Consider the following 16,795-nt stretch of genomic DNA (forward strand, 5'->3'; position numbering starts at 1 on the left):
CTGGCGTTTCTTTCCTTGTTCCTATGCATCCACTGGAGCGGGGCGTGATCAGTCACAAGGGTAAACCGCCGCCCCAGGAGATAGTAGCGGAGAGTCTCCATAGCCCATTTTATCGCCAGACATTCCTTTTCAACAACAGCGTATTTTTGTTCCCTGGGGAGGAGCTTCCGGCTGAGGTACAAGATGGGGTGCTCCTCCCTCCCTACCATCTGGGAAAGGACGGCACCGAGTCCCACCTCCGAGGCGTCCGTCTGCAGGATGAATTCCTTCTCGAAGTCTGGGGCCATGAGTACCGGATGGCAGCATAGGGCTGTCCGCAAATCTGCAAATGCTGCTTCCGCCGCATCTGTCCACTTCACTATCTCGGGGCCCCGAGCTTTTATCAGATCCGTCAATGGCCCCGCTCTTGTGGCAAAATGAGGGATGAATCTCCGATAGTATCCAACTATACCCAAAAATGCTCTGACCTGCTTCTTGCGGATTGGTCGAGGCCAATCTTGTATTGCCTCCACCTTGTTCCATTGGGGCTTCACCACCCTCTCCCTACGACATGCCCGAGGTATTTGGCCTCAGCTAGTCCTATCACGCATTTCAGAGGATTAGCGGTGAGACCAGCCTTTCGCAAAGCGTCCAGCACTGCTTCCACTTTGTCCAGGTGTGTCTCCCAATCAGGGCTATGTATAACTATGTCGTCTAGATAGGCGGCGGCATAGTTGGCATGGGGTCGTAATAACTTATCCATCAGTCTTTGGAATGTGGCAGGGGGGCCCCATGGAGTCCGAAAGGGAGGACAGTGTACTGGAACAGGCCATCGGGTGTAGAAAAAGCAGTCTTTTCCCTGGCATCCTTGGCCAGGGGTATTTGCCAATATCCTTTGGTCAGATCTAGGGTGGTTAGGTATTTGGCCTTGCCTAACTGATCAACCAGCTCGTCAATGCGTGGTATCGGGTAGGCATCGAAGTGGGATACTTCATTTAATTTCCGGAAGTCGTTACAAAACCTCAGGGTGCCATCAGGCTTGGGGACTAGTACGATCGGACTGGACCACTGGCTGTGGGATTCTTCAATGACCCCGAGTTCCAGCATCTTTCGCACTTCCATCCTAATTTCTTCCCTTTTAGCTTCCGGTATTCGATATGGTCTTATCGTCACCCTTACTCCGGGGCTGGTGACAATATGATGTTGGACTAGTGCCGTTCGACCTGGTTGGGTACAAAATACGTCCTGGTTCCGGTGGATCATTTCAATGACTTCCATCCGTTGTTCTGGGGTTAAGTCAGGAGATATCTTTACCTGCTCCTGCGGGCCGTCTGCCTGAGGTAGAGCTCCTCGAGTGACCAGACACGTCTCTCTGTCATGCCAGGGCTTCAGTAAGTTGATGTGGTATATTTGCTCTGGCTTCCGGCGGTCTGGTTGTCTAACCTTATAATTCACTTCTCCAATGGCTTCCACTATCTCATATGGTCCGTGCCAACTGGCTAGGAGTTTGCTTTCTGTGGTCGGCACTAACACCATCACCCGTTCCCCCGGCTGAAATCTTCGCATTTTCGCCCGACGGTTGTAGTATGTCGCTGTGCTCTCTTGTGCTTTTTCTAAATGCTCCCGTACTATCGGGGTTACTCGAGTTATCCGCTCTCGCATCTGTGTCACATGCTCAATAATATTCTTTCCTGGGTTGGGTTGTTCCTCCCAATCCTCCTTGGCGATATCCAATATCCCCGTGGGTGGCGTCCATATAAGAGTTCAAAGGGAGAAAAACCCGTGGACGCCTGGGAACTCCCGTATAGCGAACATTAGATACGGCAAAAGAGTGTCCCAGTCCTTTCCATCCTGTGCTACCACCTTCCGGATCATACTTTTGAGGGTTCGATTGAATCTTTCGACTAGTCCGTCTGTTTGTGGATGGTAGACGGAGGTCCGAATGGCTTGTATACGGAGCAGGGCACATAAGTCTTTCATTAGTTTTGACGTAAACGGGGTTCCCTGGTCTGTCAGGATCTCCTTAGGGATGCCCACTCTGGCGAAAACCTGTAGTAGTTCTTTAGCTATTGCCTTAGACGTGGGGTTTCTTAAAGGGATGGCCTCTGGATATCGTGGCATAGTCAAGGATGACTAGTACGTTTCGGTGGCCCCGTGCCGACTTTTCTAGTGGGCCCACTATGTCCATAGCTATCCTCTCGAACGGGACATCAATAATAGGTAAAGGTACTAGTGGGGCCCGCAAGTGAGGTCGGGGCTATGCAGCTGGCATTCAGGGCAGGGCAGGAGGCACAATAACGCTGGACTTCTGCTCGTATTCCTGGCCAATAAAACCTTCTTAGTATTCTATCCAGCGTCTTGTCTACCCCTAGATGTCCCCCAAATAAATGACTGTGAGCTAACTCTAGTACGGCCCTTATGTGTTTCCGTGGGACTAGGAGTTGCTCTACTTCTTCCCCTCGTATTTGCTCTATTCTGTACAACAGATCACGTTTGAGCACGTAATATGGCCTTGGGCCTTTGACTTTTCCTTCTACAGGCACTCCATTTACTTCCACTACCTCCTCCCTCACGTTTGCATATAATGGATCTTCGGCCTGGTCCTGCCCAAAGGTCTCACGTGCAGTGCTGAACTGACCTAATTCCAGGGGGCCTATTTCAACTCTTCCCCCTGGGGTGCTCCCACTTGGGCCAGGAACCTCCTCTGAGTCCTCCGTGACCCGAACCTTCTCCTTGTCTCCTGGGCGGGTTCGCCTACCCACAAGGGAAGTCTTTTGATTAGCTGCCAGAATCCTGGTCCCTAACTTTTTAGCCGCCCTTCGTTCTCGCCTAGCCCTGCGGGGTTTTCCAGGGGATGAGAACAATTCTGGAGCAAATTCAGCAAACATTGGGGCGAGGCTATCTTTAGTTGCCTCTGTCTCAACCTTGCTACCCTCTCCCTGTCTCACCTGGGGTTCTACCCTCTCCTGCCTCTATCGGGGTCAGTAAGTTCTCAAACCCAGGGAAGTCTCTCCCAATCAAAACAGGATAAGGGAGCTTGGGGACTACTCCTGCAGAAACTCTGGTGGTATTCCCCTGGATTTCAATCCGTACTGGAATTGTAGGGTAAAAATTCACGGTGCCATGTACGCATGTTACCCCTGTGCTTTTGGCCCGAGTTAGTTGGTCTGTTCCCACCAACTTTCCCGAGACCAACGTGACAGCACTCCCCGAATCTATTAATGCTATGGTTTTTATACCATTCATTTTTACTGGTCTGGTAAATCCATGTGAGGTCAATGTAACCCCTACCAGGTTGATCAGGCCACATTGCTCCCCATAACTCCCCAGATTACACTGCATAGGCACCTCCTTGTTGGGACATTGGGCTGCTATATGCCCAATTCCCCACATTCATAACACCGTCCCCTCATTCCGGTTATCACCCCCTGCCTGGGGCTAGTTGGCCGGCCCCCCACCACTCTTCCCAAACCCCCAGGTCCCTTTCTGGCCTCGAGCCATTCCTCACTGTCGTTCCTCCCGGTTATAGTTTTTCTAGAGTTCTCGACAGTCCGGGGCCTTGGGTTTGGGGTTTGTCTTCCTGGGTTGCCGTGTCTCCCCGCTTGGAGTCTGGAACAGTTCGCGGGCTGCCAGTTGTCTTTCCACGAGGGAGACCAACTCATCATAGGTAGAGGGGTCATTCTGACCCACCCAAGTCCTGAGTCCTGGTGGTAACCCCCGCATATACCGGTCCAATATTAGTACCTCCATCATCTCCTCAGAGCTATGGGCTTCAGGGCGCAGCCATTTCCGGGTCAGGTGGATCAAGTCAAACAACTGCGTTCGGGGTGTCTTGTCCTCCATATATCGCCATTCATGGAACCTCTGGGCTCGTAGTGCCGTTGTCACTCCGAACCTGGCCAGGATCTCTGCCTTTAGCTGGGAATAGTTTGCTGCAGCTTCTGCAGACATATCGTAATAGACCTTCTGGGCTTCCCCACATAGGAATGGGGCAAGGATACCAGACCATTGTTCTCGGGGCCAGGCCTCCCGCAGGGCTGTTCTCTCAAAAGCCAGGAGGTATGCTTCCACATCATCCTCCCTGGTCATTTTTTGTAAGTAATGGCTAGCCCGTATGGTCCGGGTCCCTTCCCCGTGGTGATTCTGTTCCATAAGGGTCTTCATCTGGCTTATTAGGTCTCTCAGCAGGGCTCGGTCCTGAGCAGCCTGACTCAGCAGCAGCTGATTAGTCTCTTGCTGCAATCTAGTCGCCTCTTGTTGGGCGGTTGCCTGGACCCTGGTAGCCTCCTGCTGGGCCGCGGTGGCATGTATAAGGGCCTTGACCACGTCGTCCATCTTAAGGGTGGGAGGGTTATGTCTCCCCCTGGACTATGTCCCCAGCGCGCAGATCCCACCCCTGACACCACGTGTGGCAAATTGCCGGTACTGTTTCTGCTGGGTCTCGCGCTTTCTCTTCTCTGGGGTAGGTTCAGGGCGCTATTGCTTGCCTCTGAACCAGTTCTTAATCACTCCCCTAGACTGGAGTCAGGTGCTCTAATTGGAGTCAGGTGCTCTAACTGAAGTCAGGTGCTCTAATTGGCCACAGCTGTTCTAGCTAATCTAAAACAAACCTTCCTCCCTTGGCAGGGAATAAGGCCCCCTGCTAACACTCTTATGCTGCCCTCTGGCCATGCTGTATCACAACAAGTACTGTCACGGATGTGAGCCCTTAAGCGCAATTGACTTAAGTGGTAAGTGACTGTTCCTTTGGGAGCAGGAGTAACCTGAATATTGCTGTGATCCTTGGTATAAGGAGACATCTATCACAGAGATAAGCTCACCTGGCTGGCAATACAGAAGAGTATCCAAGTGGACAGTCTGTGACTCTGTGTTAAGGCTGTTAAAGTGCTGAGGAGGAGTTTGCACTTCGTACAGTTTGTTGGTGAAATCTAAGTTTAGATCTCACAACCAGTTTGGGGTTTGTTAAAAACCAGGGCACCCCCTTTTTTGTCACTGTTGGGAGAGTTGCAGTGCACACCTCTGAGTGCAGCAAAAGGCACAGAATAGAGAAGTGGGACATGTCTGTCATATTACTCGGACCTGTCACATGTCACTAAATGCTGCAGTTCCCCCTCTCACATTTTGCAGAAGCAATTTCTATCCTGTTGTGTTTGCCCTCTCAAACAAACAGTTACATAAAATGTGCTTTTCTCCCTTATATTAACTTGTAGCATATTATGCTTGAGTTGCTGACTCAGTTCATTTCCTCACAACTGATTGCCCTCATGAGAGATCAGGCAGTGAAAAGGGTCGAGGAGCTATCAGAGGTAGATGGTGGGGGATGGTTTTTGAGGGAGGTGACAATCGGAAGCCAGGCAGACAAGTTTCTTGAGGTGGGACCTGGAAGGTGCTGTAGCAGCTCCCCCTTTCTCCATCAGTAGTATTGCTCCTTCCTCTTCCCCACCCCCCACACTTCTGTGTGGAGGAAGCTGTGGAAAAGAGAGTCTGCAGGGACTGTTATTCCTCTGATGGAGGGAACCAGGTGCCTTGGTGATTGCTCTCACCTTTGAGGGAGGGAGAAGCTAGGAGGCCCAGTGGTGCCCACCTTTTCCAAGGGAGGTGAGCTAGAGTTATATGCCACTGGCCAGAAGCAACAGTACACTGGCTGGTAGAAAGGATGGGAATAAAACTGAACCAGACAGCTATGTGAGATCAAAGGATTTGAAGTGCTGCGAAGCCTTTGATCACCAAGGCAAACCGCTGTGCCACTAAAACTGAAGGAAGGGGCTAAAATTATTATTCATATTATCAGTTTTGGAGAGGTAAAATGCATAAAGGGTGAGCGTAATCCATTCACTGGGTTCTGGGGACAAAGTCCCCAGGAAGTGTGACAAATTCACATGATGCCTCAAGGACAAAGTGCTATATTTGAAGTTCAGAGTTAACTTAAAGAGATGTATAAATCATAACCAGAGACAGATTCCTATCGACTATGCATCACAGGAAGCCTGTGTGTTTTCTCCAGCAAGCACATAAATCTACTCCATTCATATGCTCCTGATATATTATTGCCCAGAAGTCACCATTCAGGTTCTAGGCTTGGTTGTGCCAGGGGCTATACAAACAAACAAACAAAACAAACCACACCACACACACAAAGAAATGGTCTCTGCTCTGAACAGCATAGGTGAATAGCCCTGGTATGGAGTAGCACATCCCATGGTCACAAGTTCATTAGACGTAGAAGCCTGGCCTAACGTGCTCTTAAGAGTATGTCTGCATAGCAATGGGAGGTACTACAGGAAATGAAATTCAAAAGTTCGCGGGGCTTTTTCTGTATACCTGGCCAGTGCATCTGAGTTCAGATTACTGTCCAGAGCGGTCACAGTGGTGCACTGTGGGATACCGCCCAGAGGCCAATACCGTCGATTTGTGGCCACACTAACCCTAATCCGATATGGTAATACTGATTTTAGCGCTACTCCTCTCGTCAGGGAGGAGTACAGAAACCGATTTAAAGAGCCCTTTACATCGATATAAAGGGCCTCATAGTGTGGATGGGTACAGCGTTCAATCGGTTTAAGGCTGCTAAAATTGGTTTAAACGCATAGTGTAGACCAGGCCTGAGTCTCAAGTCAGTGTAACTGCATTAGCTTTAATCTAGCTAGCACAGCTAAAAATAGCTGTGAAGATACGGATGCCAGCTCAGGCTAGCAACACAAGTACATACTCAGCGTTCCAGGTGGGCTCATACAGTCTGAGATGAAGCCCATGCCTTCGCTGCTATTTGAACCACGGTAACTAGATTACAGTTAGCGTAGGTGTGCGTAACCCAGCTGCAATCATACCTCACACTGCAGTGCAGACATACCCCTAGAAGGACTGGAGTGTCCAAGCAAACTTCATTTTTAAAACAGAGCATGCTGCTAATCCTTCAAATGCACACATTATTTCACATTTTGGCACTGCATGTGTGAAGAGGAAATCCAAACTGAACCAAGAATGCAAAATATTAAGCTTCACTTCAAATATCTCATCTGGTTTTGTACCCATTGTCACTAAATAGCACCATTTCATTTGTGCTACATCATGTGGATGGAAAAATCAACCGCATACAAATAGAACTGACTTTTTTCCTACATTCAAACAGAGAAGTGTTTTAAAGCAAGTTAAATCCATGATAGAACGTTTACCAAATAGAAAGGAAGAAACTAGCTCAGAACTAAATTGTAAATGATCAGTTCATAGCTTTGTCATTTACCAAAGTATTTATTCATTGCTAGGTACAGCATAAAGTAGATTTGGAGGAGTGGTGTTAGCATCTAGTTCCATACCTTCTGATCTGCAAGTCAAACTTCACGGAGGTGTCCATCTCTGATTGCTGATTCACACTGAAACGCAGCCCAGCTAATAGCTTAGAAACAAAACCAAGTGACCAAAGTTTAGTGGAACAGAATCAAGTTCAAAACAAAAAGTGCTCAACACTACTATTTGTCACTGAAATTGCACAAGGCCCAGGGTCACAAGGGAGGAGAAGGCAGACTGAACTAGTAATAAGGACATCCAACTGAACAAGGGGTGCCTCTCTCACTTGGCTGAGGTTGAGTTGTCATAATGCTCCTTCAGAGAAAAAGTAAAATGTGCTTCAAATTTCTCCAGTTTGTTTTTACATATTCCCAGACCCCATGTTCTGCACCAGAAGGCAGCATGGTCTAGTAAACCGGACAAATGTCTGGGAATCAAGAAAATTAGATTCAATTCTGAGTTTTGTATTAATTCACCCATGGTCATGCAGTGAATCACTCACTCTCTCTGCACCTCAGCGTCCCCATCTTTAAAATACTTGGAAGTGATATGTATTCCCTTATGTAAATTGCCTCGAGATTTATGAGTGAAAAGTGCTATACGACAGTGCTCAGAATTATTACAGAATAATTCTAGGTAAAGTTGCATCATATAAACCATGTACATTCTTTTCAGACATTAGTTTACCGGCAAACTTGCAACCAATTATCAGAATGTTTTCTTTGAACTATTCTAACATGTGGGTGGCTTAAAATATATTTTGAGATCTAAATGTCAATGAGATTACATCTTCTACCAGTATGAGTGTGCATCTATCTCAAAGAATATGAAAAGTCATCTTCCTGCCTCTTTTAAACCCCAGCCATGCATTTGACTTACTTTAGTCCCAGCCTTCATGGGATTTCCAAGGTCACAGACCACCAGGCGAGTTTGATTCTCAGTTTTAAATGCACATGATAGACGTGCTAAAGCCTGCAATAGAAACAGGCATATCTTAAAGAAGAGCAGTGCAACATTTTCTGGCATCAGTATGAAAGACAGGAACAAATTGCAAGCAAGTTGCATTCATTTAAGTATTACTGGCCAATCTTAATATAATCTAGTAGCAAATAGCTCTGAAAAAAATCTGGAGACGAAAACCTCACAAGGTAGGTGGTCTGTTTTCTCGAATATACAGTATGAAAGTCTAATACTCTTACTCATATTGGGTAGCAATGATGATTTTTGAGGCCTCAGGTATTTCTAAGGTTGAGTTTTCCATACCTATGTCAAGCACCTATGACTTTTCTGCAGGTGAGTTAATTTCAGAGCTTGATTAATACTTCGCATTTTGCCTTCAAAGACTTCTCTCTTAATGTGATGAGAAGTCAGTAGCTCCTCAGAAGCAGTTCTTATCAGAGACATCGGGTTTTGGATAAAACCACAGTAACAGCAGAGAGATCTATGGTAGCAGAAGGCAAACCTCTCTGAGCACGCCATTTGAAGTATGACCAGGACACTCAAGGGCACACTACCATATGGGACTAAAGGAGTAGTGGCCACTATGACAGTGAACAACAACAGAGTTGAGGAGGCTTAAACAAAAGGATTTCCCCTCTCTTTTTCTTAAGAGCAGGTGCTCTCAAACTTTACAAGTATGAAAGAGGGATTATCTAACTTCATTTTGTGCTTCCTACAGACCTTGGCTATCAAAGAAGTGGGATAAATTGCATCAAACGTAAGGTTTGTCTTAGCATCCCGGCATTCCAACCAAACCTAGGGTTATTCAGCTGTTTAGGGCTGTTTCTCCTCCTCCCTGGTCTGACTAGTTGAGGAAAGAGGAACAGTGTGTGTGTGCTGACATCTCAGGCTACGTCTTCACTACCCGCCATATTGGTGGGTAGCAATCGATTTCTCTGGGATCGATATATCGCGTCTCATCTAGACACGATATATCAATCCCCAAAAGCACTCCTGTCAACTCCAGAACTCCACCAATGCGAATGGTGGTAGCAGAGTCGACAGGGGGAGCCACGGCCGTCGATCCCGTGCCATGAGGACGGTAAGTAATTCGATCTAAGATACTTTGACTTCAGCTACGTTATTCACGTAGCTGAAGTTGCGTATCTTAGATCGATCCCCTCCCCTAGTGTAGACCAGCCCTCAGAGGTAATCACGTACAAGACATTAGAAGCAGCGCAATCCAGTCAGTCTAAGTTGCAAGAACCCATGACAAAAACAGCATTTACTGATTTATCTCAACATTCTCCAACTTTGTTGCCATTTTAAACAATTCTATAGGTCAAAGGCCTAACTGCGTTGAGAGAAAACTAGGATGAGGGAAGTTCTGGAAGCATAGTGGGATCTAAGCACACTCTGAGGCAGAGCACTGCTGGGAAACTTCACAGAAGCTTCCAGAATCAGCATTAGCGCTTAGAGATTGGTTGGTTGTGCCTGTGCACGTGTGATGCCAAAGAAAACCATTTAGAGAATCTTTGTCCCTTCCAAGAAATACAAACATCTCAGAAGGCTACAGGGGCAGCAGTTAAAAGTCAATCCCAAATACTCCATGTGACCAAGAGAACTGAAGCCCCTTAATTTATGAGGATTCTGCAGTTACAAAATTTCCAGCAGAATCCACTCTTTGATTTTTCCCTGTGTTCTTCACTTGTGTGGCAGGGAGGGAGCAGTAGAACCCAGAAATTATTCTGTCTCTCTTAGATTTGCTCAGCTCTTTACCCAAGATATGAAATGCTAAGTCTGAATATAAATTAATTAGCAAAGGTATTGTTCAAAAAAACCGTGCCAGAAATAATCTGTGTGTATTTACTGTGGCTGTGTGCAGTCTATTCATTGTTGCTTAACACCTCTGTATTGTATCAGAATAATTCAGCTCTGAAGTTCCAGCTGGGCATCTGCTCAGGCAATTTCCAAGTTATTGTGATCACCTGACTAACTGGAAGGCTAACACAGAATAACCAGAATTTCTGGGACCGAGCTAGTGAGGGTTTAGAGCAGGAGAATAGTAGTGACCCAGCCTAATAACTGGTGATCTAGAGCCCCTCTTACAATAGCTCACTTTTGGGAACTCTTTCCTAAAGGTACAATAGTGTGTTGGGATGCACAAAACTACACAAGGCAGGAGTGTATCTGTGAGGCCAGAACAATTCAGCAGAAAGTTGTGGTTTTAATATTTCCCACACACTGCTTTGACTTTTTGGTTTCATCTAGTACCAGAAACACGTGTCATTGCAGATTAAGAGACACTTCACTTGCAGCACTTTCAGATTAACCAGAAACAAAGCAAGTACCACAGAATTTCCTGCAATGACATCTGTTCTAATAAAAGCTCCAGGCCAGTTTTACAGAGCCAAGAGGTTTGGGTAAACATTTGAATTTTTAGGCTTAGTTAAAGACTGAAGCTTGTGCAACACTAAGAGCTCGATCCTGCAAACCTCCACACGAGTAAATGCAACAAGACTAATGACAGGAAGAAAGCGAATTAGAAACTTACCTCATTGTTACGAACCACACCAATGAAGTCTGCTTGAGGTGGAATGATAACAAGGAGTTCGGCTTCATAGGCTCCTTCCCCTTGGTTGTGCGCATCGACAATCAGGGTTAAAGGATTGTCATCACCAATATAGATCTGCTTCTGATCACTGAGCAAGCAAAGCAAGTGCAAAAGTCAATACTGTGTTCACATGGTTAAAGTAGTTATGTTTAACAGCTAGGATTTACAGAAACGAGGCGTTTTGACATTGCACTAGAGCATTAGGGGTCACCACAGTTAACTTCCAATAAATGTTTCATAGCTCAAAAAAAAATACAACTTGCAATGGATTTTAAAGGAAAAAAGATACAATGTCACTGGCAATAATGGAGCAAATATGAAATATCATTAAGAGAAACTGTCCCTGACAAAGCATTTTGTCAATTAAGAAAACCAAACAAACCACAACACAACACACACTTCCTAACAGCAGAACAGTAGATAAATGCTATGGGCCAGATCTCCAGTAAGTCCTTCCCATTTTAATAACCACCAACACATAGTTTATATATAAATGTGTACACACACACAGACACACACAGAGCCAAACTCAACTTAAAGTTAACTTCAGAGCCACAAGCAGCATCTCCAAAAAACACACACATTTATATCACTTTCTAATAATTCCAGATAAATGTAAAAGATTTTCCCTATATAATCTTTGAAAATGTTGCATATAAACTACAAGGGACCCAAATTTTCTCTGAATTGGTATAAAATTTCTCAAGTGTAAGAGTATAAGAATGGCCATACTGGGTCAAACCAATATTCCATCTAGCCCAGTGTTCTGTCTTCCAACAGTTGCCAGTGCGAGGTGCTTCAGAAGGAATGAACAGAACAGGACAATTATTCATTCCCTGTTGTCCTATTCCAGCTTCTGGCAAACAGAGGTTTAGAGATACCCAGAGCACAGGTTTTTGTCCCTGACCATCTTGGCTAACAGCCACTGATGGACCTATCGTCCATGACCTTATCTCTCTCTTTTTTTTTAAACCAGTTACACTTTTGGCCTTTACAACATTCCTGACAATGAGTTCCACAGGTTGACTGTGTGTTCTGTGTGAAGAAGTACTTCCTTATGTTTGTTTTAAACCTACTGCCTATTACTTTCAGTGGGTGACCCATGGTTCTTGTGTACTGTGATAGGGCAAATAAAATGTCTTTATTCGCTTTCTCCACATCATTTATGATTTTATAGACTTCTATCATTTTTCTCCTTAATCATCTCTTTTCTAAATTGAACAGACCCAGTTGCTTAAATCTCTACTCATGTGGAAGCTGTTCCATATACCTAATCATTTTTTGTTGCCCTTCTTTGTATTTTTTCCAATTCTAATATATCTTTTTTGAGATGGGGAGACCAGAATTGTATGAAGTATTCAAGATGTGAGCATTCCATGCATTTATATACAGTAGAACCTCAAAGTTAGGAACAGCCTGGGAATGGAGGTTGTTCGTAACTCTGAAATGTTCGTAACTCTGAACAAAACTTCAGGGCTGTTCTTTCAGAACTTTACAACTGCACATTGACTTAATACAGCTTTGAAACTTTACTACACAGAAGAAAAATGCTGCTTTTAATGGTCCCTTCCAACCCTGATATTCTATGATTCTATGAAATGAAAAAAAGCACAGAAACAGTTTCCTTAACTTGTCAATTCATTTTTTTAGTAGTTTACATTTAACACAGTACTGTATGTACAATTGTGTGTCTGTGTGTGTCTGCGGCCTGACTGCGTACTTCCAGTTCCAAATGACGTGTGTGGTTGACCAGTCAGTTCAGAACTCTGGTGTTCGTAACTCTGAGGTTTTACCGTAGTGGCATAATAATATTTTCAGTATTATCTATCCTTTCCTAATGGTTCCTAACAGAGTTAGCTTTCTTGACTGACGCTGCACACTGAGCATATGTTTTCAGAGAACTATCTACAGTGACTACAAGAACTCACTCTTAAGTGGTAACAGCTAATTAAAATCACATCATTTTGTATGCAGAGATGGGATTATGTTTTCTTATATGAATTACTTTGCGCTTCTCAACATTGAATTTCATCAGCCACTTTGTTCCCCAATCACACAGTTTAATGAGATCCCTTTGTAACTTTTTGCAGTCAGCTTTGGACTTAATCTTGAGTAATTTTGTATCATCTGCAAACTTTGCCACCTCATGGGGTGTGTATGTGTATACATACTCATGTATGTGTGTATGATTGCCCTCTGCTGGATAAAAATCACACCTTCTCATGTGTCTGTATCTGCGTCTAGTAGCAGCTAATGAAACTGTGGGACAGCCCTTTAGTTTGTAGCCGAAGATTCTACATGCTCTGCTTTCTTTGTCACGTTTTCACTTTAGCTGAGACAATGATGACTATATACATGCAGCCACACTGTCTTTACAGGAGTTTAGCCTCTCCTCACAACTCGTTTATGTTAACAGCACTCAGCCACAATGAGAAAACAGGTTCCCTTTTAGGCCATGATCTAGCAAAAATAACTTATGCACATGCTTAAATTTTACACTCTGAGTACTCCCAATGGTTTCATTCCATTCTTTTCAATGGGACTACTCATAGTTCACAAGATCTATGTAGGGTTGGAGTCTTACACAGGAAGTTACCTTTCCCAATAGTATTTTTCAATAGTATTTATTGTTTATTTTTCCAACACTGAAATTTACCTGTGTACTGCAACCTGCAATTTTGGTTTGCAGATATTATCTTCACCACAGTCCAGCAGAATGTGTGTCTGTGCAAAAATCAAATACATATGGCTTTAATAAGTTCAGCCCATTAATTCAAATATGTATCTTCATTAGCACAGTTCCCTTATCACTGCTTTTCTCAAAAGTTTTTTGGAACAATTCTAATTAGGGGAACTGTTTACTTGTCTCTGCATACATGAACTATGAAAAAAGAAAAAAAACAGTTTTTATGCATGCTGCATGCCCCTTTTACACTTGCTCACTATATAAATCTGAAGCCTCACTATATAAATCTAAAGCCAATGTCTACATTTATCAATTGTATTTGCAGATAACCTAAAATAAATCCTATCTGTTTCCTTACTGTTGCATCTTCACCAGGGGCGGTTCTCTGTATTTTGCCGCTCCAAGCACAGCAGGCATGTGGCTTTCAGTGGCGCGGCTGTGGGAGGTCCGCTAGAAACGCAGATTCGGCAGCATGCCTGTGAGAAGCCCACCGGTTCCATGCCTTCGGTGTCTCTGCCGCCAAATTGCCGCAGAAGCCACAGGACTGGCGGACCTCCTGCAGGCACGCCGCCGAAGGCAGCCTGACTGCCGCCCTCACAGTGACCATCAGGCCGCCCCCTGTTGCTTGCTGCCCCAGGCATGCGTTTGGCGCACTGATGCCTGGAGCCGCCCCTGATCTCCACTATTCTCTCTGTGCAAATGACTATTGCAAAGCTTGGTATAAAAAGGCAGAAATTAAGTTGTTTGAGAGAACTGCAAGGATAAATTACTAATCTACAGAGCATCTCTGAAACTTATAAAAATGTAAGCATAAGATCAAGAACAATTTCTAGGAACCCTGTCCTCCAGAATGGCAAACAGCAAAAAAAAAAAAAAAAAAAAAAAATTTCAGAGGTGACTGCATTTTTTGCAGTATTGGGTTAAAAGGGAAGAAGAGCACCCACTGATCTAGGAACACCAATAAGCTGCAGGAGTGAACTGCATTCTTCAGTGAGTAATTTACTCTTTCTTCTCCCTGGAAACTTCACACAGGTATGGCATATACAGCAGCTCAAAATGAGAAAATGGATTAAAGCCTCTCACCCTTCTGGAACAGCATACCTGATGCTGACCTGACCTCTGTTTTCTGTAATACAGCTAAGTATGATACGTGAAAAAGAGGCTCAGCTCTGAAGACTAGACTCGTAGACTTTAAGGTCAGAAGAGACTATTATGATCATCTAGTCTGACCTCCTGCACAATGCAGGCCACAGAATCTCACCCATCCACTTCTATAACAAACCCCTAACCTATGAGTTATTGAAGTCCCCAAATTGCGGTTTGAAGACCTCAAGCTGCAGACAATCCTCCAGCAAGTGACCTGTGCCCCATGCTGCAGAGGAAGGTGAAAAACCTCCAGGGCCTCTGCCAATCTTCCCTGGAGGAAAATTCCTTCCTGACCTCAAATACAGCGATCAGTTAAACCCTGAGCACAGGGTACATCTAATGCAAAAAAGTAACTTATAAAAGAGAAAATACTACGTGCATGTATTTGGAAAACATTTTCAAAATTCAGTACCTAAAGCTAGACCCCCATATCAATATTTAGGTGTTCTGATATTTCAGAGGTGTTTCTGAAAATAAGGCCACTAGTTTACCATTATGTGGATTTAGGCACCAAAGGCTGAAAACACTGTCTATTCTGTTTAACCAAAAACGGTCAGGAATATACCTGTCTGCTAATGTTAGCAGGAGTGAACTGGTTGAGGATGGGCTGTAATCCAGCTGAGTCTTTGGCTGTTTTGTAATCCAACCGATATTCCATGAAAACGGTGATCGGAGTAAGTTTGTCTCTAAACTCAGATTCATCCTGAGGGGAGAAATGATTCTGGTCATTCTTAAATCACATAAAAAAGACCCCAGAGGAGCACTGGATTCAAATCAAAAGCCTACCAGTATTGAGTAATATTATTATTTATTGGTTATATTATGCACCCTGAGTCGTAAGCCATTAGCCCCCCTTATGCTAGCTGTTGTACAAACAAAGAGAAAATCCCAGCTCTAAAGAACTTACAATCTAAATATACAAGCCAGACAACGTTAGTGTTAGTATGTCTACTTTACAGATGGGAAATTGAGGGATGCAGAGAGATTTAAATGATTTCCCCAAGGGTGCACAGGAAGTCTGTGGCAGCGATGAGAACTGGCTCTCCAAACCCAGCCCAGTGTTTTAATCACAAAACCATCCTTCTTCTATAGCAATAATAATTCAGGGCAAACAACGACAACTCTGGTAATTACAGCTCTTTATTCAATGTGTGCAATAAGGCAAAAGACATTTGCCCTAAAAATTTAACTGACGTGACCTCTTACCCGCAAAAAAGCTTGAAGTTCTTCACAACGCATTGTGCCCCCTTTGACAACAGTCATATTCTTAGAGTGACCAGGCTGTTTGTTGTGGAGAAACAGAGCTCTCCTTAAGGCTCCTTTTTGCTTAAGCTTATCCAACAGCAGCTCCACTTGGAAGGCTATCAAATTCAAAGCATTTGAGTTAGGAATTTCTTGACCACTCGTACGCATAGCAGGTTCCTCTCAGCTAATAAGTCACAAGCTGACTTCGGCTGTAATGGCAATCTAACAGCTGTGCCCTCTTAAAAACTTTTCTTTCTTTCAAATACTAAATCTGTCATCACAATATTGTAGCAGAGGTTGATATTGTACTAAAATGAAACTCAAATCTTCTGCTCAACACTGTAAGCATATTATTTTTGAAGACAAATCTTCAAGTAATAGGTTTGCCTCTATATTGGGATTTCTTTATGAAAGCAGAAGTTAGATTGTTGTGGTCTCTGGAAAAAATCCTTATAGCCACAATACATATCCTCCACTTTTATTATTACTAATCTAATCTTTGCTTAATGTATTTGATATGGATCCCACAACTTAAAAATATAATAAATTTCCTTCTACATAAACTTTGCCAGATCATGTCTATTATACACACATTATGTAGAAAACACTGAAAGTTTTCTGTATGTGACAGTATAATCATCCAGAAAATATCAGTCTGTTGCACTGCAAAAACCTACATACAGCTACCATATAAACCTCTTAGAATCAATCTTTTATTGAAACTGGTCCAGTTCCTGATCAGATTCCCATCCATGCCAATGAGAGTCTTTCCATTGACTTGAATGGGAGTTGGATTAGGCCCTTAGCATCTTAATTACCATCTCCACTATTAGTTCCATTAATGTACCCACAGGAATTGTTTATCTAAAATTCCCTTTTGAAGGCACAGCTAAAGAGCTTGA

The 16,795-nt window shown here is 44.1% G+C and overlaps 1 protein-coding gene across 1 annotated transcript in view; it reads right to left on the reverse strand.

Moving 5' to 3' along the window:
* ITGAV (integrin subunit alpha V) overlaps positions 1 to 16,795 on the reverse strand; it is an 89,023-nt gene that overhangs the window by 23,288 nt on the left and 48,940 nt on the right. The window contains exons 17-22 of the mRNA XM_032791258.2: positions 15,855 to 16,009; positions 15,214 to 15,351; positions 13,473 to 13,540; positions 10,757 to 10,904; positions 8,143 to 8,235; positions 7,293 to 7,372 (exon numbers count right to left, since the gene is read on the reverse strand). Of these exons, the coding sequence (XP_032647149.1) occupies positions 7,293 to 7,372; positions 8,143 to 8,235; positions 10,757 to 10,904; positions 13,473 to 13,540; positions 15,214 to 15,351; positions 15,855 to 16,009 (682 nt within the window). The remainder of the gene's footprint in view (positions 1 to 7,292; positions 7,373 to 8,142; positions 8,236 to 10,756; positions 10,905 to 13,472; positions 13,541 to 15,213; positions 15,352 to 15,854; positions 16,010 to 16,795) is intronic.

The sequence above is a fragment of the Chelonoidis abingdonii genome, chromosome 10 (assembly GCF_003597395.2).
Source record: "Chelonoidis abingdonii isolate Lonesome George chromosome 10, CheloAbing_2.0, whole genome shotgun sequence".
In the NCBI taxonomy this organism is placed as follows: domain Eukaryota; kingdom Metazoa; phylum Chordata; order Testudines; family Testudinidae; genus Chelonoidis; species Chelonoidis abingdonii.